Source organism: Nothobranchius furzeri, chromosome 17, assembly GCF_043380555.1.
Source record: "Nothobranchius furzeri strain GRZ-AD chromosome 17, NfurGRZ-RIMD1, whole genome shotgun sequence".
NCBI lineage: Eukaryota > Metazoa > Chordata > Actinopteri > Cyprinodontiformes > Nothobranchiidae > Nothobranchius > Nothobranchius furzeri.
In genome coordinates this window covers 33,638,508-33,663,215 of record NC_091757.1, presented here as the reverse complement: position 1 = coordinate 33,663,215, position 24,708 = coordinate 33,638,508, and the positions used below count along the sequence as shown (strand labels likewise).

The 24,708-nt window shown below is 42.1% G+C and overlaps 1 protein-coding gene across 1 annotated transcript; it reads right to left on the bottom strand.

The window, feature by feature from the left end:
* Positions 1–9,504: 9,504 nt before the first annotated feature.
* On the bottom strand, positions 9,505–19,888 carry ggt1a (gamma-glutamyltransferase 1a). Its single transcript, XM_015972059.3, has 13 exons — positions 19,794–19,888; positions 19,489–19,665; positions 19,284–19,414; positions 19,112–19,201; positions 17,217–17,409; positions 14,970–15,130; positions 14,666–14,815; positions 14,199–14,335; positions 13,825–14,012; positions 13,599–13,726; positions 13,160–13,272; positions 12,969–13,082; positions 9,505–12,469 (listed from the first exon to the last, which is right to left on the bottom strand). The coding sequence occupies exons 2-13, from the start codon at positions 19,659–19,661 to the stop codon at positions 12,323–12,325; spliced, it is 1,725 nt and encodes a 574-aa protein (XP_015827545.3). The 5' UTR covers positions 19,662–19,665; positions 19,794–19,888; the 3' UTR covers positions 9,505–12,322.
* Positions 19,889–24,708: the final 4,820 nt, after the last annotated feature.

Sequence of the window (24,708 nt, the reverse complement as noted above, 5' to 3'; positions counted from 1 at the left end):
AGGAGGGTCCATCGGATTGTCGAACCTCAGATTTGGGAAGATCAATGTGGTTTTTGTCCTGGTGTTGGAACACTGGACCAGCTCTATACCCTTAGAGGAATCCCGGAGGGTGCGTAGGAGTTCACTCAATCTGTGTTTTGTGGATTTGGAGAAATTGTTCAACTGCATCCCCGGGGCGGCCTGTGGGGGGTACTCTGGGAGTATGGGGTACATGGCCCTTTGATACGGGCCGTTGGGTCTCTGTATGACCGGTGTCAGAGCTTGGTCAGGAGTAAGGCGGGCTTGTTTCTTGTGAGAGTTTGACTCTACCAAAGCTGCCCTTTGTCACCGATTCTGTTCATAACTTTTATAGACAGGATTTCTAGGCACATTCAAGGTGTTGAGGGGATCTGTTTTGGTGGCTTGAGGATCGGGTCTCAGCTTTTTGCAGGTGATCTGGTCCTGTTGGCTTCATCAGAACGTCATCTCCAGCTTTTGGGAGTGGACCCAGTGAAAGACCCAGGACGCGTTGGAGGGACTATGTCTCGGCTGGCCAGTGAACGCCCTGGGATTCCCCCAGAGGAGCTGGCCCAAGTTGGGCAGAGGCAAGTGTGGGCCTTTTGGCTAAGGCTGCTGCCCCCGCGACCTGACTCCAGATAAGCGGCTGAAAATGACACAGGGAATAAGTATTTAATACATTGTAGAAATGCCTTTGTTCGTGATTCCAGTTTCTAGACACCTCTTGTATGGAGAGACCAGTCGTCTGCATTGCTCAAGTTTGATTCTGGCCCATTCTTCCACAAAAACAGTTCAAATCTTGAAGGTTCCTTGGGCCTCTTTATGAACTTTGACCTTCAGTTCTCTTCATAGCTTTTCAGTGGGATTTAGGTCAGGTGGTTCAAGCAACTTGATTTATCTTTATTTGAAATCATTTCATTGTTTCCTTGGCCTTGTGTTTGGGATCATTGTCTTGCTTAAATGTTTACCCTCTTTTCATTTTCAGCATTCTGGTAGATGGACTTCAGTCATGACCTTCAGATGGCAGCAGATTTTTATCCGATATGTCCTGGTGCATTTCTCCATCTATCCCGCCTTCAATAAGTCTGTTAGTACCCCTTTCCCATTAGCATCATGCTTGTCACCAGTGAGAAATGGACTCCACCAAGGCTGCCCTTTTTTGTGTGTGAATATTATTATTAATGAGTGAATGAAGGAGTAAAAGGGTCATTTACGTTCATAATTAGTTACTTAGTATAAACTCTTCTTGTGAATTCTTTCAAATACAATTACATTTTGGCAATAGTGACAGGGAAATCTACTCTTGCAGTATTTTCTCTCAACGTTTAGCTAACACAAATAAAACACTAGAAAAATTGCATTTGTTGCACAAATGCTGTTTGAATGCTGGATAGCTGAAACTGTAAGCTGAAGCCGCTGAACAGCTGAACTGAAGCCGAAACAAAGCAGAACTGTCAAAATGAGCTGAATGTATTTAAAGATTTAAAAGCAAAAATCACCAACAAGTGTAATAAAGCTCAGAATATAGGAGAAGGATGGATAAAAAATGCTAAACAGCAGACAATTTTAATCTTTGAACATTTATTAAAAACTCAAATTTTGAAATGTTAAACAGCTGGCATTTGAATGAGAATAGATTAACGGGTACATTTTTACAATTGGCTGAACTGTGAATTTAGAAATATTTGCTGATATCTGAAACTGATAGATTAGCATATGTTTAGATTTGATATTGGATGGATGAATGGTTGGATGAATGAAATAACGGATGGATTGTTGGTTGGATGTTAGATGGTTTATTGGATGGATGGATAGATAGAAGCATATATGGATTCCTTAGGCCAAGCCGATCGATTTGATGTCTCATGTGTGGGTGTGTAATTCCATTTAGCCAGAAGATGATTGATCTCTCAACCAATCAAGGAGCTGGGAGGGAGCGGGGCACTTTCCCACCTTCTGACGGTCAATCAAATTGAACGTGTTTCTAGTTTTAAGTACAGATTGTTCAACACGATCAAAAACAGGAGTCTGATATTGGCTCAATATTCAGCTTTTTAATATTCATTCCTATGAGACTTGGTTAAAGTGATCTGGTAACAGATGACACATTTAAAATTGAATACAAGATTCCTGAGACCAAGGCAACAGCTCTAACCACTGTGCCCCTGCGAAGCCTGCACACATTCAATTTTAGCCATTTAGAATAGAACATTGTAGCCTCCTTGTCTTAAAGAAGCTTAAAAAATCTTAATCTTTTTAATAAACATTTTGGGAATTATATTATAAAGGAGTAGGAGGAGGATTTGAAGGGGATGAACATGTATTAGTAAAGGTAAAAGACATCCTTAGTAGAAACACTAATTTCTTCCAAACATTGTTTTTTTCCTTAAAAGAATGGGAAATTTGCGCCCTCTGCTGGCCACAAACAGCAGTAAGGAATAAAGAGAAGGTGGGAAAATGCTGTCCTCCGGTGGCTGTTTGCTGTAACTGCACCTATTTCATTTTATCAATCAATCAATCAAAGCTTTATTTATAAAGCGCCTTCCGCAACCCTGTCAGGAAGCCCAAGGCGCTGAACATGGTACAGTACAAAGTTAAATATAGTGAATAAATCAGAAATTAGAAGCTATTCAAATTACGAAACACAAATTACAAAAAAAGTGAAACATTCTAGTAGAAGACAAATGTGTAAAACAAGGGATAGAGTGAACCAATGAAAACTGTGAGATAAAATCAACATAAAAGAGGGCCAGATTCAAACATGTTCAGGAAATGCCAAGCAGAGGAGGTGGGTTTTTAGGCGACTCTTGAAGACTGGCAGAGATGGGGATAGCCTAACTGAGGGTGGCAACTGGTTCCATAGTGACAGTGCTAGGACTGAGAAAGCCCAGTCCCCGCGAGTTTGACACCTAGAACGAGGGACAACGAGCAGGCCTTGATCAGAGGAGCGCAGAGCGCATGATGGGGAATGTCTGTTCAGGAGCGTGGCCAGATAGGGGGTAGCACCACCCTGGAAGAAATTAAAAACAAAGACGAGGAGTCTGAAGTGTGAACGATAGCCAACCAGAATCCAGTGCAGGGAGGTCAGAACCGGACTGATGTGGTCCCGTTTCCTGGTCCCAGTCAGGAACCTGGCTGCGCTGTTCTGCACCACCTGTAGGCGACGCAGTGATGACTGACACAACCCTGCATATAGAGAGCTGCAGTAATCAAGCCTAGAAATTACAAATACATGCATTACCCGCTCCAGGTGGGCTCTCAACAGCATGGGCTTGATTTTTGCAAGGCGTCTCAGGTGAAAGAAACTGGACCGGATCACAGAGTTGATGTGAGCATCAAATTTAAGTCCAGCATCAAGTTTCAGCCCCAAACTGGTCACAACTGATTTTGAGTATGGAGAAAGAGGCCCAAGATCAACATGACGATCCACATTCCTGCTATTGGGGTGAAAAACAATTAGCTCTGTATTTCCCTCATTCAGATGCAGAATGTTGGCCATTAGCCAAGACTTCACCTCGTTAACACAGGACACAAAGGACTGGATAGAGAGACCTTTCTCCTGAAACAATGGAGAGTAAATCTGGCAGTCGTCAGCAAAGAGATGGAATGATAGACCATGTTTACGAAAGATTGACCCCAGAGGTAGCAGATAAATGGCAAACAAAAGAGGACCAAGGATCGATCCCTGCGGGACCCCCCAGCGGAGCCCCTCCCAAGAAGAAAAAACATCACCCAGTTTAACGCAGAATGTCCTGTTGTGGAGATAAACCAATCCAGTGCTGACCCTTTGATCCCAACCCATCGTTGCAAGCGATCCAGTAGAATCGCATGGTCAACTGTGTCAAAGGCTACTGTCAGGTCTAACAACAGAAGTACCACAGATGTACACTGATCTAGTGATAGATAGATGTCATTTAAGACCCTCAGTAGAGCCGACTCTGTGCTATGGCCAGACCTGAACCCTGATTGGAAAACCTCGAACAGATCAGAGTCAGCTAAATGTGAGACCAGCTGCTGATAAACGACTTTCTCAAGCAGTTTTGATGTAAAAGGCAGGGTAGAGATAGGCCTGTAATTTTCGATCACAGAGACATCAACACCAGGTTTCTTTCCGGGTCGGCCGAATAACTGCTGCTTTCAAAGCAGCTGGGACCACACCTGTGCTGAGGCTCCCATTGATAATCTGACCAAGTGATGGGCCAAGACATGGAAAGGCAGCCTTCCAGAGACAAGGCGTCAGAACGTCAAGTGGAGAGCCAGATGGCTTCTGCCTCGCAACAAGCTTACTCAGCTCAGAATATGAAACAGTATTGAGGGAGCTCAGGGTGGGTGGTGATGGAGGAACTGGAACAGGGTCAACAGAGTTACCAGAAATAGCTGCTCTAATGCCTGATACTTTATCAACAAAGAATCTGTGAAAAGCTTCAGAGTTTCCAGCAGCTGTAGGAGACATGGTGCTAGGCTCCTGATACACCAGAACAGAGTTTAGTGTTTTGTAGAGAATCTTAGGATTATTGGAGTTTGTTTCAATGATGTCTGCAAAATAGGCCGTTCTGGCAGCCCTCACAGCATCCTGATAAGCAACCAGTGATGCTCTGAACAACTCACGCGAGACCTGTAGGCCATCCTTTTTCCACTTTCTCTCAGAGGATCTACACGCCCGCCTACAAGCCTGTGTGACATCAGAGAGCCAAGGCTCCTTCCTAGGTCTAGACTTGCAAAGCTTGAGAGGGGCAACCACGTCCAGGTCCTGATTACAAAGTAAATCAAAGTGTTGTGAATAGTGATCAATGTTAGATGGATCTGGGTTAAAGGTCTAACCTTACAGACATACAGTCCACAAACTTTGAAATAGTTTCTGCATCCAGGGCTCTGAACCTAGTAGCTGGAGCTTCACACACAGGGACAGGGCATGGCAACGTAACATCACAGAGTATAGGAGAGTGGTCAGAGAACACAGGAGGCAAAGTCACAAGGTTCATGACAGGGAGACCAAAAGAGAGAACCAGGTCCAGGGTGTGACCCCTGGCATGAGTTGGGGACGATACCCATTGAGTTAGATTGAATGAATCTAGCAAATTAAAAAAACCTTTAGCAAGCACATTGTCAGGACAGCAGATATGGATGTTAAAATCACCAAAAAATAGGACATAGTCATATTTTAGGATGCAGTTTACCACAAGATCACAGAAATCATTAAGAAAGTTAGAGTCTGTCTTTGGAGGGCGATAAATCAGCACGAGCAGGCGGGGGCACAGTTCAAATAAGCACAGTTCAAAGGAAGAAAATGACATGGTGGGTGTAAGCTGTTTACAAGGAAAGCTGGATTTAAAAACAACAAACAGCCCTCCACCTCTGCCCCGTGATCTGGGGATATTAAAACAGGAGCAGCCAGGTGGTACCAGCTCCAGCAGGGCGCTTGAGTCACCAAACGGTATCCAGGACTCACAGATGCAGAGAAAACCCAAGTCATGCTGAATAAAAAAGTCACGAAGAATAAAAGTTTTGTTCAGCACAGACCTGGCATTGACCAGACCAAACCGGGTCTGTGGCGGGGCTGCAGCACCGAGATCGCGCACGAGCACAGTCTCCTTTAACTCTGTGCCTGTAACCGAGCGCAGATTCTCCCAGCAAACCCCAGTCTGGCGAGATCTTCGAGCCGATCGGCCGTGGCGCGGTGCCAGTTCACCCTCAGAGCCGGCAAAGTTCCCTGGGCAGGGCGCCGAGTAATCCATGAGACATCTCGGAACCACCGGGTCAGAAGCTGGGCCAAATCGGGCCAGCCGCTTCTTCAGGGATCCAGACCGACGTCTCACGCGCCGGCTACCTCTCTTTCCCCGTCTTCTCCGATGCTTCCTTCTCGAGCTGGGGCGGACAGAGGGCCGACACATCACGGCTTGGGGAGAGAGAGCAAACGGGCAGTCCAAACAGCAGCGTCATCCGTGAGGTTCCCAGCTCGCGCAGCCCGGTTCCCAGCACACGCAGCCCGCTACATCAACAGAAGGACGAAGCCTCAGCAGCGCAGCTCGATCGTATGTCAGAAGAGGATCCACACCATTCAAAAAAGCATCAGGGACAACAAAAATGCATAAAAGCCAATAAAACACCAATAAAAACCAGTAAAAAGGAAGGTACCAGTGTATAAAGAGGACGAGCAGCTTGCAGCGTGCACCCGCGCGAGCGCCATCTTACTCCAGTGAGCCATTTTAAGCCATTTAGAATAGAACATTTTAGCCTCCTTGTCTAAATGAAGCTAGCCAGATATAAATCACAAAGCGCTGTACAACATGATAAAGATCAGGGCAAATACCTCTAACCATTAAAAACATCTGAAAAACAATAGCAGTGATAAAGTAGAAAATAAAATCATGAGTATAAACAAAGTGAAGGTGTGAACCCAAACAAAGCCATCTTTTTGAAACATTTAGGGAGGGAACGCCTGGATGAAAAGGTGAGTTTTTAGATGATTTTTAAAGACCTCTACAGTGTTAGAGAGACGGAGATTTGAAGGTAGACTGTTCCAAAGTCTGGGTGCAATAGTCTGAAAGGCCCTGTCCCCTTTAGTTTTCATTCTGGTTCGAGGAACAGCCAGGAGGTTTCCAGATGTGGATCTAAGGTTCCGAGAGGTGATGTGTGGGGATAAAAGCTCAGATAGGTAGCTTGGAGCCTGGTTGTTAAGAGCTCTATAGGTCAGGACTAAAACTTTAAACTGAATTCTATATTCTACCGGGAGCCAGTGGAGGGACTGTAAAACTGGAGTGATGTGAGCTCGTCTGCTGGATTTGGTTAGGAGTCTGGCTGCTGCATTTTGGATGGCTTGAAGGCGTGAGAGGGAGGTTTTGCTGACACCAGTAAAGAGAGTGTTACAGTAGTCTAAGCGTGATGACACAAAGGCATGGATGATTTTTTCCAGATCTGCAGTAGAAACCAGTTTACGGACTTTTGAAATGTTTCTCAGTTGAAAGAAACAAGAGCGGGAGATGGTTTTGACGTGTGAGTCTAAACTTAAAGCTGGATCAAAAATAACTCCCAGGTTTCTAATGTTGGCCTAAGACATCCTAAAGGTTGGTTTATGCTTGACGCGTCCGCGAGGTCCGCACGGCTCCGCGCGGAAAAGTTGCGTCATTTTAACAACCACTCCCCTCCACCGCGTCTCCGCACGGCCCAAGATTTCCGCAACGCGCACCTCGGAAAATTTCTAACCACGCGGACGGTCGGACGTGGAAAAACATGGCGGACCGGCACGGCAGAGGTTCGTAAATATAGACATTTGTATGATTCAGCTCTCAGAGATCACCGTGATCAACATGTTGTTAATAATTCTTGGAGAGAAATAGCTCGCACTGTCGGAAAAGACAAGAACGCTGTTAAAAATGCTGAAATACCATGTTGTAAACAGTGATTTCTACTTCTACTATGGTGTAGTGTTGGATGCATGCTGTAGAGCTCCATGCTGCCCCGTTCAGTTTGGCAGAATAATGGCTCACCGCAGAGACGAGCCGCACAAACCATAAACGCTGCGAGTTGTGAAGCGCGTTCCAGCCGCGAGCCGCATCACCGCGCGGAAAGTGAATGCGTCAAGCATAAACCAAGCTTTAGTAGAAACACTAATTTCTTCCAAACAGTTTTTTTCCTTAAAAGAATGGGAAATTTGCGCCCTCTGCTAGCCACAAACAGCAGTAAGGAATAAAGAGAAGGTGGGAAAATGCTGCCCTCCGGTGGCTATTTGCTGTAACTGCACCTATTTCCATCCATCCATCTTCTGAACCCGCTTAGTCCACGTAGGGTCGCGGGGTGGCTGGTGCCTATCTCCAGCAGTCAACGGGCAAATAGGTGGGGTACACCCTGGACAGAGAGCCAGTCTATCGCAGGTTAACACAGAGACACACAGGACAAACAACCATGCACACACGCAGTCACACCTAAGGACAATTTAGACAGACCAATCAACCAAAAGCAGTCATGTTTTTGGACGGCGGTTAGGAAGCCGGAGAGAACCCACGCATGCACAGCGAGAAAATGCAAACTCCATGCAGAAATATCCCACGCTAGGAAGCGAACCCAGGACTTTCTTGATGCAAGGCAACAGCTCTAACCATTGCGCCACTGGGAAGACTGTATACACCCAACTTTAGCAAATTAGAAGAGAACATTGTAGCCTTCTTGTGTTAAAGACGCTTAAAAATTCTTTATCTTTTAATAAACATTTTGGGAATTATATTATTGAGAAGGAGGAGGATATGAAGGGGATTAACCTGTATTAGTAAAGGTAAAAGACATCCTTAGTAGAAACACTAATTTCTTCCAAACACTGTTTTTTCCTTAAAAGAATGGGAAATTTGCGCCCTCTGCTGGCCACAAACAGCAGTGAGGAATAAAGAGAAGGTGGGAAAATGCTGCCCTCCGGTGGCTGTTTGCTGTAACTGCACCTATTTCATTTTAGTAAGTAAGTAAGTAAAAGTTTATTTATATAGCACCTTTCACAGATATAAATCACAAAGCGCTGTACAACATGATAAAGATCAGGGCAAATACCTCTAACCAGTAAAAACATCCGAAAAACAATAGCAGTGATAAAGTAGAAAATAAAATCATGAGTATAAACAAAGTGAAGGTGTGAACCCAAACAAAGCCATCTTTTTGAAACATTTAGGGAGGGAACGCCTGGATGAAAAGGTGAGTTTTTAGATCATTTTTAAAGACCTCTACAGTGTTAGAGAGATGGAGATTTGAAGGTAGACTGTTCCAAAGTCTGGGTGCAATAGTCTGAAAGGCCCTGTCCCCTTTGGTTAGAACATCAGAAACAGAGTTCTCCTAGTTTTTCACTCTGCCCAAATCCTGACCAGTGTGTGTCTCAGCAGACCCAGCCCCAGAGCTGTGCTCAGCATCACCGCCACATCTGGCGGTGCACCTTTAGTTCCCTTTCAATAATAAAACATTTTTATTTTTCCTTACCTACGTCTCCTAGTGTGATTCTACATGGCTTGGGTCAGGAAACTCCCCACGATCATGACATTTTTCTTTTGGCTTAATTTTTAATCACTAAAAGCTTCTTTCTGGCGTTATTTCTCCTCTGGTCTTTTCAGTCCACAAACCTCAACAGCTACTTCACATCATCAGCAGGACATTTGATGCAGACATTCATTTTGTAGATGGCTGTGACTCAGTGAGTTGTGATTGGTACATACGTGTGTTACTTAACCTTTTTGAATTATTCTCATAATAAAACATCTGCAACAACATGCAGAGGTATGCCATAAAATTGGGCGTCAACACCTTCACGTCCTGTTTTTTATTCAATTCAAATTCATTAAAAACAATACCTGTGGCACATTTAGCTCAAAGAACAAAAATATTAAGATATAGTCTCTTAATGTGCATCTTTACTGTAAATCATTTTTTATTGTTTTAATCACCCACCATTGATGTTTAACCCTGAACATTTTGTGTGAACCCTGATATCTTATAAGTGCTTATTACCCTGTACATAATTACCAGTCTCTACAATGTGATTTATTTTGTGTTTAATAACAAGCATGGCAACAAAACAGCATAAGAACAATGCATGTTTATAAAAATATATCTGAAGATGTGTTTTCTTTAGAACACTTTACATTCATTTAACCTTCTACTCGAAATTAAACATGAATAAATAATAGCTTTACTGTAAAACCATGATGTAAAACAGCACTTTGACTTTAGCTGATTAATGTCGTTGAGGATCAGCTCACATCAGGAGAAACAAGTATAGTTTCAGTCAAAAGTTAACATAAACCCATTGATTGGATTAGTTTGAACCATTCAGAGTGAATCATTTACACTTTACTGCCTCGATTTTAAAAACAAGAATGAGGAGCAGAAGTTTGAACTCTTCCATCTTGGGTCAACATTTATAGGCTCAGTTCTATATGTATAACCACCAAAAGCATTTAATAAGTGACAGAAGATTAAAAATACCTTGACTGCCAGGCTAATTAAAATGTTTAGTGATCATGGTTATCTAACTCGTCATTTATTTTTATCAGTAAAACTATGATTTATGTAACAACCCTTTTTATATTGACCAATATTCATATGCCAATCTCAGATGATTACAAATGGCGCACTTTAGAGCAGTTAAAAATAAATCATGAAGTAATGTTGCTGTGCATTCTGGGAGGTAGTCCTAGACAAACAAGCATGCATTTTGCATGGGAGCCTATGGCTCTGAATCACCCCACTTGCCTCAAAATTGTATTTTTGGCTCGTAGCGATGTTCACATGGGAAGAAACTAAGCACTGGAGTTGGGGGTGGTGTAAACAGGAATCTAGAAACCGAGATCGGACGTCAGACGGAACATTATTTTATCGCTTTTCAAAGCCGGATAAGGTCCGCGAGATTACATGACACTGCAGGAAAAGTAACAGGCCAAGCTGGTGGCAGTATTTATGTGGAAAAGCAGACTTGGAATTTGGAGCAGATACCGTTTTTAAAAAGTTTTTAAAATCAAAATGAATAAAGGAGCAATGCATCGCCACAGGCTAAATACTCCCAGCTTGACCACAAGGACCAAATTGGTGTGCCACCCCAAAAATGTCTTTGGCCCTGTCTGGCCACTCTCATCAAAATGTTCTGTAGGCACCCTTGATGTAATGATAATGCTCATAGACGTGGTTGCCCAGGAGGCAGGGGTGTAAACGAAGGGTTCCAGCTGAACGTCTCGGCCAAACAGCATGTCCCTCCAAACGTGGAGAAAAATGGCTTTTGACCAGAGGTTGTATGTAAAAAGTAATGATACAAGTAATTATCTAGGAGTAAAAAAGTACTGTGAGTAATGAGTAACTGTTTAAGCATAAAAGTTTGAACTTTGTTCCTGTCAATTTTTGTTTACCACTGTAAAATCAGTGGCCGTGGAGAGGACGGTCTGGAGCTCCCTAGTTGAGATGCTGCCCCCGCGACCCGGACCCGGATCCGGATCCGGATCAACTGAGGAAGACAACGGCCACTGTAAAATCGCTCTGGGCGTGTGTTTTTTTCAATTGGAAAATGTTTGTTTGTCTAGCGTTAGCACCCTGCAGCACTTGCACAGTGATGTGAACAGTAAAATACGCTATTGATAATGATGGTCAGGAACCACCAAGCCTGCCACGCATCCATTGAAGAGGCTCCTGCTCCAAAAGAGACACCTTCATGTAGAAATCAAACCTGCAACCTCCCAAGGGGACAGGCTATGTCTTCTGGTGAAAAGTTTTATTTCAAACGTAAAAACCAACTGTCGAGCATGGTGGTGGTAGTATCATGGTGGGGCATAGAAAAATAAGACCGCCTGTAAATTATACATCTTCACCTCATCATCAGTTAAATGGTAACAACTTGGACATGTCTGGATTTCCTGATAGGACAATGATCCTCAACACACATCAGAACTGGTTTCTCACTGGATAAATTATGTAAATGTAGAGATTCAGGAATGTTTTTTCATGTTTTTTTTATGGGGTAATGTGTGAATGTTGCTTTAAAACCTAATTTGTTTCAGGAATCTAACTAATCTAAATGAACTCTTGTCAAAGCTGCCAAGAACAGTGATGAAATATCAACTATTATACCAGAAGCTTGTTAAAGGATAACAAAAACTGGTCAAAGTGCTAAAAATACATTTACCCAAACAGTGAGTGTTTCTTAAATTAGAGCCTATATATACACCTTTGAATAAAATCAAACTTGTGCACTACATTCTTGTTATTAAAAGTTATTGAGTCTGTTTAGTCTAACATTAATATGACATTGTGATGCATGACAACATTTAATTAGAACAACCTGAGATGTTCTCAAGTTGAGCTGGTACTTGCTTGTTAAGTTTGTGTTGATCATTTTTCACCTCTTTGACGCTGACATCTGCCCTCTTTTATGGACAAAACCTCCAGGTAATCCAAAAATCCCATAGACCATCAAATTATTATTTTGTGATAAAACCAAAGAACATTTCTTCACGTGACATCATCTTCTAGTGTAACTGAGCTTGTGGCAGTACTTTTTCATGATGCTGTTTCAAACAAGAACAATGTATGCTTGTGAAAACAGATACATCGCTTCTGCTTTATTCCGTGAAACGTCACCATCCCGACCACTACCCAGTAGTGATGATACACTATACAAGAGTGAAGCTAGACATGATGAATAACTGAGATCTCAGTTTCTGTGTTTGAGTAAAAGAAGAAGACCTATGGCAATGTCTTTTAAACCGCTTGAGTCCTGAATGCAGACAGCCTTTTGTTATAATTTGTCTGAGTGGGTTTAAGGAGGCTGTCCTCACAGCAGTGGAGCAGAGAAGAACCATAGAGATGTTCAGTATCCAGCTGGGTGGCCTCCTTTTCTGGGGTCAGACTCAGCACAGAGTTGATCTCCCTGTCGGACGACAGCCTGGACAACAGAATCTGGAGTCCTCAGCAGCTGTGTTACATGGTTCTTCTGGGCCAACCCCTCCAAGACACTCTGCCATGAACATGTTGCTCAAATCAGACGTGAGCACATAAGATCTGACACATGACATGATGGGTCTCGTCATTTTTCATCATGCAACACCAGAAAACATCTTAGTTATCTTTTGTTTTTTTAAAATGTGCTAAGATGTGTTTGTCAATCTAGCAGCATCTGAAGGTTTGTTGGTCTAAAACAGGGGAAGGCAATAATTGTCTTCGACTGCTGTTATCCAGCATGTCTTAGTTGTCTCCCTGCTTCAACACACCTGATTCATTGGTTGAATCACCTGTTCACCAGCTCACCAAGCTCTGAGAAGTCTATTAATCTCCTACTGATGAAAATCAGGTGTTGGAACAGGGAAAAAACTGAAACATGATGGATGGTGACTATCCCTGAAACCTGTTATTTTATTGGTCCTAGCCACTCAGAGCAGTCCGTGTAGTTGCCTGCTGCTCTGGTAAACTGCTGTTTAACCACACATTCCAAGCACACAAGTTTATGCATTGCTCACCATTTCAAAGCCCTGCTCGACGACCGTCATGTTGGGGTTGAGTTGGTTGTGAACTCGTGGCTCCATCACAGCTTTCTTTAGGTCGTAGTTGAAGAACAAAGAGTTCAAGATAACCTGTTTTTAGCCAGAAAATGGAATTTCAGTTTCACAAATGGATTAGAGGTAATCTACAAGAAACATAACTCATTTACCAAAGCGGTGGCTGTGGTGATTTTTGTACCTCCAGACGCTCCTACAACCATTTTCACTTTGTTTTCTTTGTCAAAGATGATTGTGGGGCACATGGAAGACAGAGGTCTTTTGCCTGCAGAAGAACAACAGTGACCGGTTATGGAAAACATTTGTTATGATTTAATTACAGAATTTAGCTCTAAAAAAATGCAAAATTTATGCACCTATTTCTAAGAGCTCCACCTCTTTAACACTATTAGTACATCCTCAAAAACCTGCTGCAAAGAATACTAACTGTGCATTATGCCCTCTGGTGGAGAATCTCAGTACAAGTGGCAAGCTCTAATTTTATTTTTAACACCATAATATTAGTTGGAAAACTCATTAAACGGGTATTAGCAAGACTAAGACTTTTTTATTGTAGAAGTTTAAATTAACATCATAATTAAGTCCAACCACCTGGTTGGATGAAGTTGTTGGGTGAGGGTGGGATTCCAAATCCATTGGTCATGTATGGAGAGCTGAAGTCATCCATCTCATCATTGAAAATTATTCCAGTGGACCGAGACATGACTTTGGACCCAAAGCTGTGGAAAAAAAAACCTTTTGAGCTGATACTTTGCAAAGTGTTCATATTAGTTCAAATGTTTTAGATATGTCCACCAAACCAAATCAAGAGTCTCACTATAGATTAATTGTGCTGGTGGCGGCGACAGCACTCCCATCTTCCGCTATGACAGATAAGTGAGCTGTGCCGTGGTTGTCCATGACAAAGTATTCAGGCTCGTAGTAGCTGTCTGGATGGGTGGTGTCATCTGTAATTTTACTCCTTATGCCATCAGCGAAGTAGTCTGAAGTCATGTTTTGGATCAGCTGATGGGTTGCAAAACAGGATGACAGGATGAGGAAAACCCAGTGTGATGCGTTTAAACATGTTTTTACCCCAGGTTCCCCTTTCAGTGGCTAGCAGTAAATACTCTGATTACAATGAGGACAATAAAACTGAAAAAGGTTCATAAAAGACCTGAGGATAATGAGAAAAAGAGCTCGAACTCTTACATCAGTGATGTTCAAATACCGTGGGTCCCCCAGTCTGCTTCTCTTTGCATAAGCGAAACGAAAAGCCTCCACAATACGATGGTACGTCAGAGTCTTTTTCTCCGCTGTAGAGACACTCGTGTCTGTGAAGTTGTACCCTGCAACATATCCACAAGAAGAACATGTCTGGAGTCAAATGGACACTTTGGATTCATGCTCATATCTTGAAGCAGATATAAATTTCTGGTATGTCAGTCAAAGTTTGATTTGAACAGATCAGTGAAATAATGCTTTGTGTTTATTTTAATGACGGTACAGATTTGGGGTTCTCTGCTACAACAGATGGAGTAGTGAGCATGAATAAAAATCTGACAAGCAAAAGGTTTTCGACTCCCAAAACTGGCAGGGAACCGTTCCAGGAACGACCTGAGGAGACCTGACATCCTTTCCTCTGCATGACTGCCCAAACACTCAGCCAGGCTGCTCACCATCCACTATGTTGAGTATAAGTGCCAACACTGGGCCGCTGGAGGGTGCGTCTGGGACATGGATGGTGTATTCTCCAATACTCAGGCTCGGAGGGTTCTCATTCAAAACCGGCTGGTACTCCAACAAATCACCAAGGGTTATAATGCCACCTGAAACACAAACAGAGCCACTAAAGTAAACAGAAGAAAGGACTTATCATATTACACATTACAGCTTATTGTGGAATCTATCTTATTTTAATTTCTGTTTCATTTCTAAATCTATCAATTCTTCTATTTCTATAAAAACGAAGTGTCAGCACACCTGCTGCCTGGATGTCCTCAACGATGCTCTGTGCCATTGTTCCATTGTAAAAAACATCAGGCCCCTCCTCGGCTATTCTCTGGTAGGTGTCAGCCAGCTTTGGGAATCTAACAATATCATTTTCTTTCAGGATTCTCTTTTGAGAGTCGCAAAACACCTCACTGAAAGATTGTAAAAGAAAATAGTTAAAAACAACAAAGCATGAGGTTGCCTGAATGTGTTTAACTCTGCAAACAAAGCTGCAAAGAATGAAAGCTCCTGGATACAAACAAGTTCTCTGAACAGCAGAGACAAGGGTGCTGAAAGGAAAGCAATGAAAGATGCAGTCCTGTATAAACAGCTCCAAATAAAAATTAATTAAATGCAAAACAAGGACATTGTGCAAAATGTTAAAGGAGTAGTTTACTTGTTTAATCAATAAGTGGTCTCTAGTAGGAATGAACGCCTAAACTAGCCAAGGCGTTCACTGCTGATTCCCGCATGTTAAACCAACAGCAGTCTTCCCCGTCATGAATCAAGATGGATGAGACCATGAATGCTAATTCACAGTGGGACGTACCTAGATATATGAAGATTTTCAAATCCTAGACTTTCACTGTTTATTTTCTATCAGAAGCTGGTGCAGGAGATAGGTGTAGGAGACTATTTACATGTTCAGCCTGCATGAAAAACTCAGAGTGATCCATTAAAATCAGAAAAAACATAAAAAATATTTTTTTGCAGTAAAATACACCATCATTTTTTAATTGTATTTTATTTTATTTTACTTTATTTTATTTTATTTTATTTTGTCATGTATTTCTTTATACATAGAATCAACTTCTCATGACTCTGATTTCTCCTGGGGGAAATGAAAAAAGGCTTCAAATTAATGCAAGAATGCACATTGAACACTGCTTTTCAATTCAGACCATCTTTAAAAATTATGTCTGTCACATTTTGAAAAGTTCTGCATTGTACAATTGCAAGAGTTACCATGCATATAGACAAATATTTACGCTACAACATGACATTGTAGCTGGATGCCGGTTAAACTGCATTTTTTCTGCAGCTGGCAATGAAAAGCAACATGTTCAAACAGGTAGTTCAGATCTTTTCAAGTATTTCTTTTAAACAGTTTTGAACAATTAATATCTTACCTGTAAGCATGGATAGCTCTGTGAACAGCAACAGTTTGGAAAAGCAGAGACCAGATCTGATTAGACGTACAAGCTGACAGGCACAGGACCAACCATTAAGTTTTCCTGCTATCTTGTAACAACACTAATCTCACAATTTTCACAGCAGTTTATGCAGTTTTAAGTTATTTTTAAATGTCATATTACATTGAGTTCTGTTGTTTACAGTGGTAGTTAGCTGCAAAGCTACTGTAGCCCTTCTAGCTATACCTGAACACCCATGACATGTGAAAGGCATAACAATGTACAAGTCTGAAATTGAATTTGCATAAAGTTATGTTAAATGTTTGAGACACTGTGCTGCTGTTTTCATTATGATAAGCAAGAAAGCTAAAAGTAAGCTATTAATTCTTCATAAGTATTTGTCTAATAACTTTAAAAAATAATAAAAACTAGTAAAATTATTGTATTAACAGTCCTTTAAATTTTTTACCTTAACAAACCATTGAAAATATCCTTTTTATATAGATATGATGTGGGAAGTTTCAGACAACGTATTTGCTTATTTGTTTATTTTCTGGAGAAGATGGAGGTCAAAAAGCACAAGATAAAATCAAAAACTGGCTATCTTGCAATCTTGATCAATCAAACATTTTATAAAACCTTGATTCAAGGACAGAAAGCTAAATGCTAAAGGAGGCTAGCTAAATGAAAAATAACAAGAAGATTTGGGCAAGGAAAGAAACAAGTAAGAAATTGTTTATAGATCTCTAGTTGCAGGGTCTGCAGAAGGTTTTCTGCATTACAAGTACTGTTTAATGCTTTTTGCCTCTTCTACAGTAGCTACCTCTGACTACAGCTTCATCTCTGACACAATAAAGGGTTCTTGCTGTTAGTTACCACCTCTAGATATCAAGAAGAAGGTGAGGAAATTGTTTCCTCAGACATGAAACCATTTCTTCTGGTGTGAGTTGCCTGATAAGACATGGTCAGAAGAGCAGCAATTTAAAAGTTTAAAAATGTATATTTTTGGATTTTTGTACAGATGTTTAATTGTTTTACAAATAATAAATAATTGTGTTTGATAATTTGTGGAGAATCATTTGTTAAAAAAATATTAAATCCTCACCACATGTTAGCATCTCCTTGAATAGAGTCTTTACTCTTGAAGATGGCATGAGCCAAGGCTTTCCCAATGGGAAAACCATCCCGGGCTAAAGCAATGCTGGGCTCAAACAGTTCCTTCCACGGAAGCCTGCCATGTCTTTTGTGTGCCATCTCATAACCACGGATCTCCCCAGGGATTGCTATGGACAATCCACCTGTAGCGTGGAAACAAAAACAGTATTGTTTGGAACATTGTGTGTATTCTGCTTTATATTACATGAAGGACGAGTGTAACATCAAGGCATTCTGATCCAACAACCAAGGCTGGTACCTGCTGCATCGTTTTAATCGTTTCATCAGATAACAAAAAGGATGTTAAATGGGGTAGAAACAATTTTGGAGACGGAATGAAAGCATAAAACAAGGGCCACCAACACAAGTGGCGGGCGACTGTGGCACAGGAGTTAAGTGCTCGCCCCGTAATCGGAAGGTTGCAGGTTCGAGCCCCGCTCAGTCTGTCGCTGTCGTTGTGTCCTTGGGCAAGACACTTAACCCACGTTGCCTGCTGGTGGTGGTCGGAGGGACCGGTGGCGCCAGTGCTCGGCAGCCTCGCCTCTGTCAGTGCGCCCCAGGGCAGCTGTGGCTACATCGTAGCTCATCACCATCAGTGTGTGAATGTGTGTTTAAATGGGTGAATGACTGATTGTGTTGTAAAGCGCCTTGGGGGGTTCCAGGACTCTAGAAGGTGCTATATCAAATACAGGCCATTTACCATTTACCATTTACAAGTCCTTGAGGGCTACCATCCTTCAAAAATTTGCCTTTTCTTTTTTCCCAACACACCTAATCCAAATGAAGAAGGGGTTAACAGGCTTCTGCAGAACGCAGCTTGGTGAGGAGGTGATTAAACTAGTGACGTTTCCGATGTGTCGACACTTCGAAGCGTGTGTCGGGTATCCAGGAAGATTTTTTTGTGATGCGTGCACCGAGGCTTGTGTTGATTACGTAAGCAGTGACGTTCAAGGCCTTGTTGCAGTCCGTACCATGCGAGTATATCAGGAACTGGCTCGCCGGTTTGCTCCGGATTTGAAATAAAAGGGGCAGCCGTCACATTGTGCTGTTGAAACCCTAAGTCCTGTTAGTTTCCTTTCTCTTTTGGTCCAGACACTGTATTAAAAGGACAGTTTAAGACAATATTAAGTATATATTGCCATCATAAACATTTATTTTCCAGTTTAAAGGTTTACAGTTTTACTTGACATATCCACTTGATGGCACAACATTGCAAATGAACCATCATGGTGCCTCGAATCAAGAGTCGACCAGTTGGATGGAAAGCTTCAGCTCATCACGAGGCTTCATCTCGCCATCACTAGATTAAACCATTAAAACATGCAGGATGGTGAACTTAAGGCCTGGAGTTGGTAACCGTTGGCTTAAAGGTTAAAGCATCTCTTCACAATGAATCATCCATTATGTAATAGAGTAGCAGGAGCAGATTAAGGGATCGAACAAAGTTCAAGGCATGTTTCCACTTTAAGATCTAGAATATTTGTACATCTAACTTTATTACAGCCTTGGTTTGTTGCATTTCGTCTATGATCCGAGCTACAAGGTACAAAGTGTTGATATTTGTCAGACAGCAGAGTCACCTCAGTTCTCTCTCCATATAATGGATGGTCAATGGGAACACTGGGGATACTTAACCAATTAGAAGTTTGGAGTGTTCCTCCGGCACATCCATTTCAGTTCATTTCAAAGGTACCACCTCATTAACCGAACTGTTTTATGATAAAAACTACCCTGGTTCATGTAGTAGAAACACTCGGGGTAGAAAATGGATCCCAAAAACTAGCCTGGCTTGTCCCTGAAATGCAAATGTTCTCTTAGATCAGTGTAAAGGCTGTCTGTTAATACCTGTACGAGAAAGCTTGGTGTTGTTGCCAAACATATCCTCAGAGGCGTTAGTGGGGGCTGTTTCCCTCGCATCAATGGTCTCCACATTCCCTGTTAGCACAAAGCACACACTGGTAGATCTTCTTCTCCGGATAATTTCCATGTGAAAATCTAACCAATAACTCCCACTCACCTGTGGAAGCATTATATATAATAAAGTAGAGGCCTCCCCCGATGCCCATACTGTGAGCGTTCAAAAGGCCAACACATAGCAAGGCAGCAATAGAAGCATCCACCGCTGAGCCGTTTTTCTTCAGAATGTCCCTTCAAACATGAGAATGCACTTAACAGGCAGGGAGCACACACAAGAACAAAGTGAGCAGTCTGTGTCATCTTACCTCCCCACTTCCGAACACTTTCCAGCATCAGCGGCCACTGCAGCCTTTGAGTAGAAATAGTCCGAAGGGGGAGGTATGTTTTTCCTCCCCAAGCCCATGAACACTCCTAGGAACAGGCTCACTGCAGCCACTAGAAGGACCACCAGACCAGCAATCAGGGACTTCCCAACCATTTTCCTGCCGAGGAGAAACCCGCATGTCTTGTATTCAAACAGGATCCTTCGGCTGGCGCAGCACTCCTTCCATTATCGAAACAGCAACCAAAAGTTTTCATTTTTACTCAAAAGTCTTGGAAAATCACCCACCTTTATGTGTAGTTTTATAACAGACTGGTTGAAAATATTGGATGAAATAGAAACTTTACTGTAGCGTACAGTCGGCCTCTGAGTGTGAGCAGTAATGTTAGGGTGCTAAAGATGACTAACTGCAGTAGACATTGGTATTTCAGGTGTTTGTTAATAAGTAACGTCCTTTGACACTGCTGAACACCGTTACTTGGTTAATCAGAAATGCCATTTTCTCTTCAAGTTATCCTGCAGGTTTTCTGCAGTTTAAAGGCAAAAGGAAAATTTGCAGTGCTTATTGTGTATTTATATTATGTTATGCGTTCTTCAGGTAATGGACGCTTCTTTTTCTTTACTTTAGAGGAAAACTCTTGATGTAAATCTTACCATCCTGAAGCTGAGAGTGATTTGAATTTGTTATTTTTTTCTGCAGATGTCCTCAGACCTTCTGAGACACCTAAGGTTTCACTGAGGAGGTCAGTGTCTGTGGCTTCACCGCAGCAGGTATTCTTCCAGCCTGCTCATCTGTTGCTGGGCTACACTGATGGGGCTCTGTCAAAGGAGCCTGTGGTTTGCTGGTACTGCTCCTGCTGTGATTGTGTCTAAATTTAATTACAATCGTGTTCTGGATCTCCCAGGTTCAGAGCCACCCGGAGGAGGGGAGTTAATTCTGTAGTCACTGCTGATTTGTAGCAGGAAAAGCACAATGTTGTTTCAGATTGAGGCAGATCACAAAAGCCCTCTTTCACCATCTGTGCACATGTCGCTAACACTGGATGGAGGCTGTTTATTAAATCTCAACAAGCTTAGTCATAGTTTTTATTCCCTGGGCAGATGCTTATACTGTAGGTTTGATTTGGACGAGGGACACACTCAAGCCACCAGCCGTGTTTTTTCTACCCAGTTGTACTGGTACAATAAAGAGAATGAGATTTCTATTCTTGTACGTGTAGCAAATGAAATCATTGGTCGCTGTTGTTCAGTTACAGGTGAAATGTAGCCAGCAAAAGCACCAATGACAGATAACCACAGGGGACAAAGAAGGTGAAGTCGTCTGTTTTTATGGGCAGCTGTAGTAATTTTAATAATAAGAGTTCCATAGGCATAGCCTGGCAAGCCAGATTAAATAAATGTATTATTTAGTCTGGAAACGCTCCATTGACGGCTCTCGGTTGTGGGGCGGGTTCTACCGTTGTCTTTCAAATGATCTCCGCATGCTACTGGACAATGAATGTGACGTACTCTTGTTTCACTCTGTTGCATCATCCCACCCACCAGGCATATAGAGTGCCCTGATTGGCCCACAAAGCGGATAAAGCTCTGTGATTTGTTCACTAAGCAGATAGAGCACTATGATTGGCCCACCATGATGGACCAATCACAGCTCTTTATGTGTTTGAAACCCCTCTAGAGAGCTGTGATTGGCCAGCCAGAGTCCTGGTAGGAGCTGCGGAGGTTCCAATGGAGCATGCCTAGACCATTCTTTGCAAAGCAAGAATTTGGTCTAGTTCACTAGGCTACCATAGGCATATACCTTGATGCATTTTGTTGTCATGAGTTGATGACTCAGCATCTTTTTTCTCTGCAGTAATGGACAGATGTGTTTTCAGATCTATTTTTCTGGCTGAAGGAAGAGAATAAATTCAGTAGCATTAACTCAAACACTTTCTTGTGTTTTTTTGTTTGTTTATGATTTCATCTAACCTAAAAGAGTAACGTCCTTAGCTTTGGTAACCGCTGATGGATAAAAGTGCAACAGAGGCCAGAGTCAAACTGAGGCCACTGCTGCTCATGCTCAGCCACCTAATCTCTGTAAACAACTGGGACATGCAAATTGTGTGAATGTTTTGCTGCATCGTTGTCCTGTTCTGCATGATTTGTTTGCATTCAGGCTGCTTGTTTCTCAACTTCTTTTCAGTATTTCCTGGTAATGCATTAATATTTCTGAACCTATTGTTCAATGGGCTTTGTAAATGCTGCAAAGAGAACACAGTAGAAAAATGGCCTGTTAGTGCAAACATATGAGTAATTGAGTAATAAAAGCAAAGGTAAAATATCATTGTGTTTTTGGCCCAAGTTCCAAGAAATTTAAACTAGTAATTTTTTGACTGTTCAATTACTGTCTTTTATTTCCAAACACACTGTTCTACTCAGGCAAAAACCTTTGCCCATTCATCTGTTTTCTGTTGTATCCTTTTCTGTGTCACAGGGAGCTGGTGACCATTGGGTGACAGGAGTTGCTCACTCTGGTCAGGTCACTATCCACCAGAGACCTACAATGCATGCACACACTGATGGCTATGGCCATTTAAGGCTCATCATGTAGTCTGCTTTGTTTTTGGTTTATAAGAAAACTTGAGTAATGGAAGAAAAACACACTGTTCAGACAAAAAATAAAGTCACCCATTGTGTTTAACCAAGCAAATAGGTACAAGCTTCCTATTGGATAATTACTGCATCTTATCTTTCAGCTGGCAACAAATTATTTAACCCCAGCTGCTGCAATGAGCTGCTTCACATTTCTTAAACAAACATGTGGGAAGGCACATCTGATGGTCGTGGAAAAGATGTTAGTGTGTTTAAGAAGGGTCAGATCATTGGCACCAAGAAGAGAAAACATCTAAGGAGATGCAGAAACCACTAAAACTGGGTTAAGAACTGTCCAACACTTTATTAAAAATGATCTGATGAGTCCAGATGGACCCTGTTCCAGAGTGATGGTGCATCAGGGTAAGAAGAGAGGTGGATGAAGTGATGCACCCATCATGCCTAATGCCTATTGTACACACCTGTGGTGGCAGTATTATGATCTGGGGTTGCTGCAGTTGGTCAGGTCTAGGTTCAGCAACAGGATGTGCTCCAAGAATGAGGTCAGCTGACTACCTGAATATCCTGAATGACCAGGTTATTCCATCTTCCCTGACGGCACAGGCATATTCCAAGATGACAATGCCAGGATTCATCAGGCTCAGATAGTGAAAGAGTGGTTCAGGGAGCATGAGACATCATTTTCACACATGGATCGGCCACCACAGAGTCCAGACCTTAACCACATTGAGAATCTTTGGGATGTGCTGGAGAAGGATTTGTGCAGCGGTCAGACTCTACCATCATCAGTGCAAGATCTTGGTGAAACATTAATGCAACACTGGATGGAAATAAATCTGGTGACATTGCAGAAGCTTTTTGAAACAATGTCACAGTGAATGTGTGACATAATCAAAGTTAAAGACAGTCCAACGAAATAGTGATGTGTGACCTTTTCCTTTTATGGTGATTTTTTTTTTGGCTGGGCAGTGTAATACAGCAACTAAGTGATCATCTGTGAGGGAAGACTGTGGTTGAGTTTCAAATACAGAACCCTCTTACTGCGAGACAACTAGTCCTGATTTCAGCCCTCTTACACCCTGGATCAGTTTGGGCACTCATATCTATGCCAGTGAACTTGAAATAGTCTTGCAGCCAAGTTATAATAATAACCCCCGGGGCGACCATCTTTGCCTCTCGAGGGGGCCGGGGGCCTTTCTGGTTGCAGTCCCCTTGGGGTTCCTGTATTCTGGGGCAGCGCCTGGATCTCTGGGACTTGGAGCTCCCCCCGTCTCCTACGCATCTTTGCGGACAGGTCTGTGGTCCCTCACACTCTCTATTGGACGCTCCTATAGAGAAACCTTACATAAACAAGCGCGTGTACACACACAGGTGCTCACATGGTGCTCTCAAAAGTATGGGCTTGGGCACGTTCAACACATGTCTTAAGGCTGTCGTTGCCACTAAATGCACTGTGATTTATTATCGTGTGATTGTTCAGTTAAACAATGTTGATTTTATATTTCATCATCACGTTGACGCAGTGATAGCTTGCTCCTGATGTATTGTTGTGTGTCCCATTTTTTCTGCTCTTCTCTTTCTGCAGGTCTAGAAGCAGACTCTTGTTCATTATTGTTTATTTTTGTGGAACCCCCCCCCCCCTCTCTCTCTCTCTCTCTTCCCACCATTTGTCTTTTCCTTTCTCTTTCACCTCTGTCTCCGTGTCTTGTCAGAATTACAAAGCATTCAAAAACAATAACAATAAAATTTGAAGTATCAGGCGTGACATTTAAAGCAGATGCTTTGATGCTCCACCTGAGAATAAATCTGTAAGGCTTGTTACCAGCATTCAGATCTCAATTCTGCTTGCTTCACAGCCAGACAGGACACGGTTAAAAAAAAACTTGAAATAGTCTTGAAGCCAAGTTATAATAATAACAATAATAACAACAACAACAACTATAATAACAGTATTTTAAGAACAGTTTGGAATATGTAATTTTATTAGGTCTGCTTAGATTATTATAGATAGAACCACACAAATTATTAGGGACCATCAGACATTTAATTTTTTGGGGAAGTGAACAGAAGAGACCATTGTTGGGGAGGCAATGCAGCCAGAAGAAACAACTATTAAAGAGAGAGAGCTGAAGAAGGAATCATAACAAGGTCAAATAAGGATCAAAGTCCTTCAAGGCAAAAGGGCAGGAGAATGATTTAGGCGAGGGTGAGATGACACAAGCTGTCTATTTTGTCATGGGAATCACCTGCAGACCCTTCTTTATTTGCCCCTCGTTGGACCCTTGAAATAGACACAAAACTGTAGGGTAGATGTGTCTCAAAGAGCATATGTAGATGTAAACAAGGGTTGACAGCTTGTCTGTTGACTGTCAACAAAAGAGAAATTCATAAAGACATTGGGAACACATTTGAGCAGCTGGAGATTAAAGAAGACAGGTGTGATTTAGATATGTTGCAGGATGATTTTTTTACCTTCCTCAGACAAAATAGACCCTGAAGTGAAAAATTAACAAATGAGCATCTGTAATTTGTCATTTTTATCTCCACAATAAAATTGGTTTGTCTCATTTTCACTATACAATCATATTGGAAATAACAGAGTGATCAC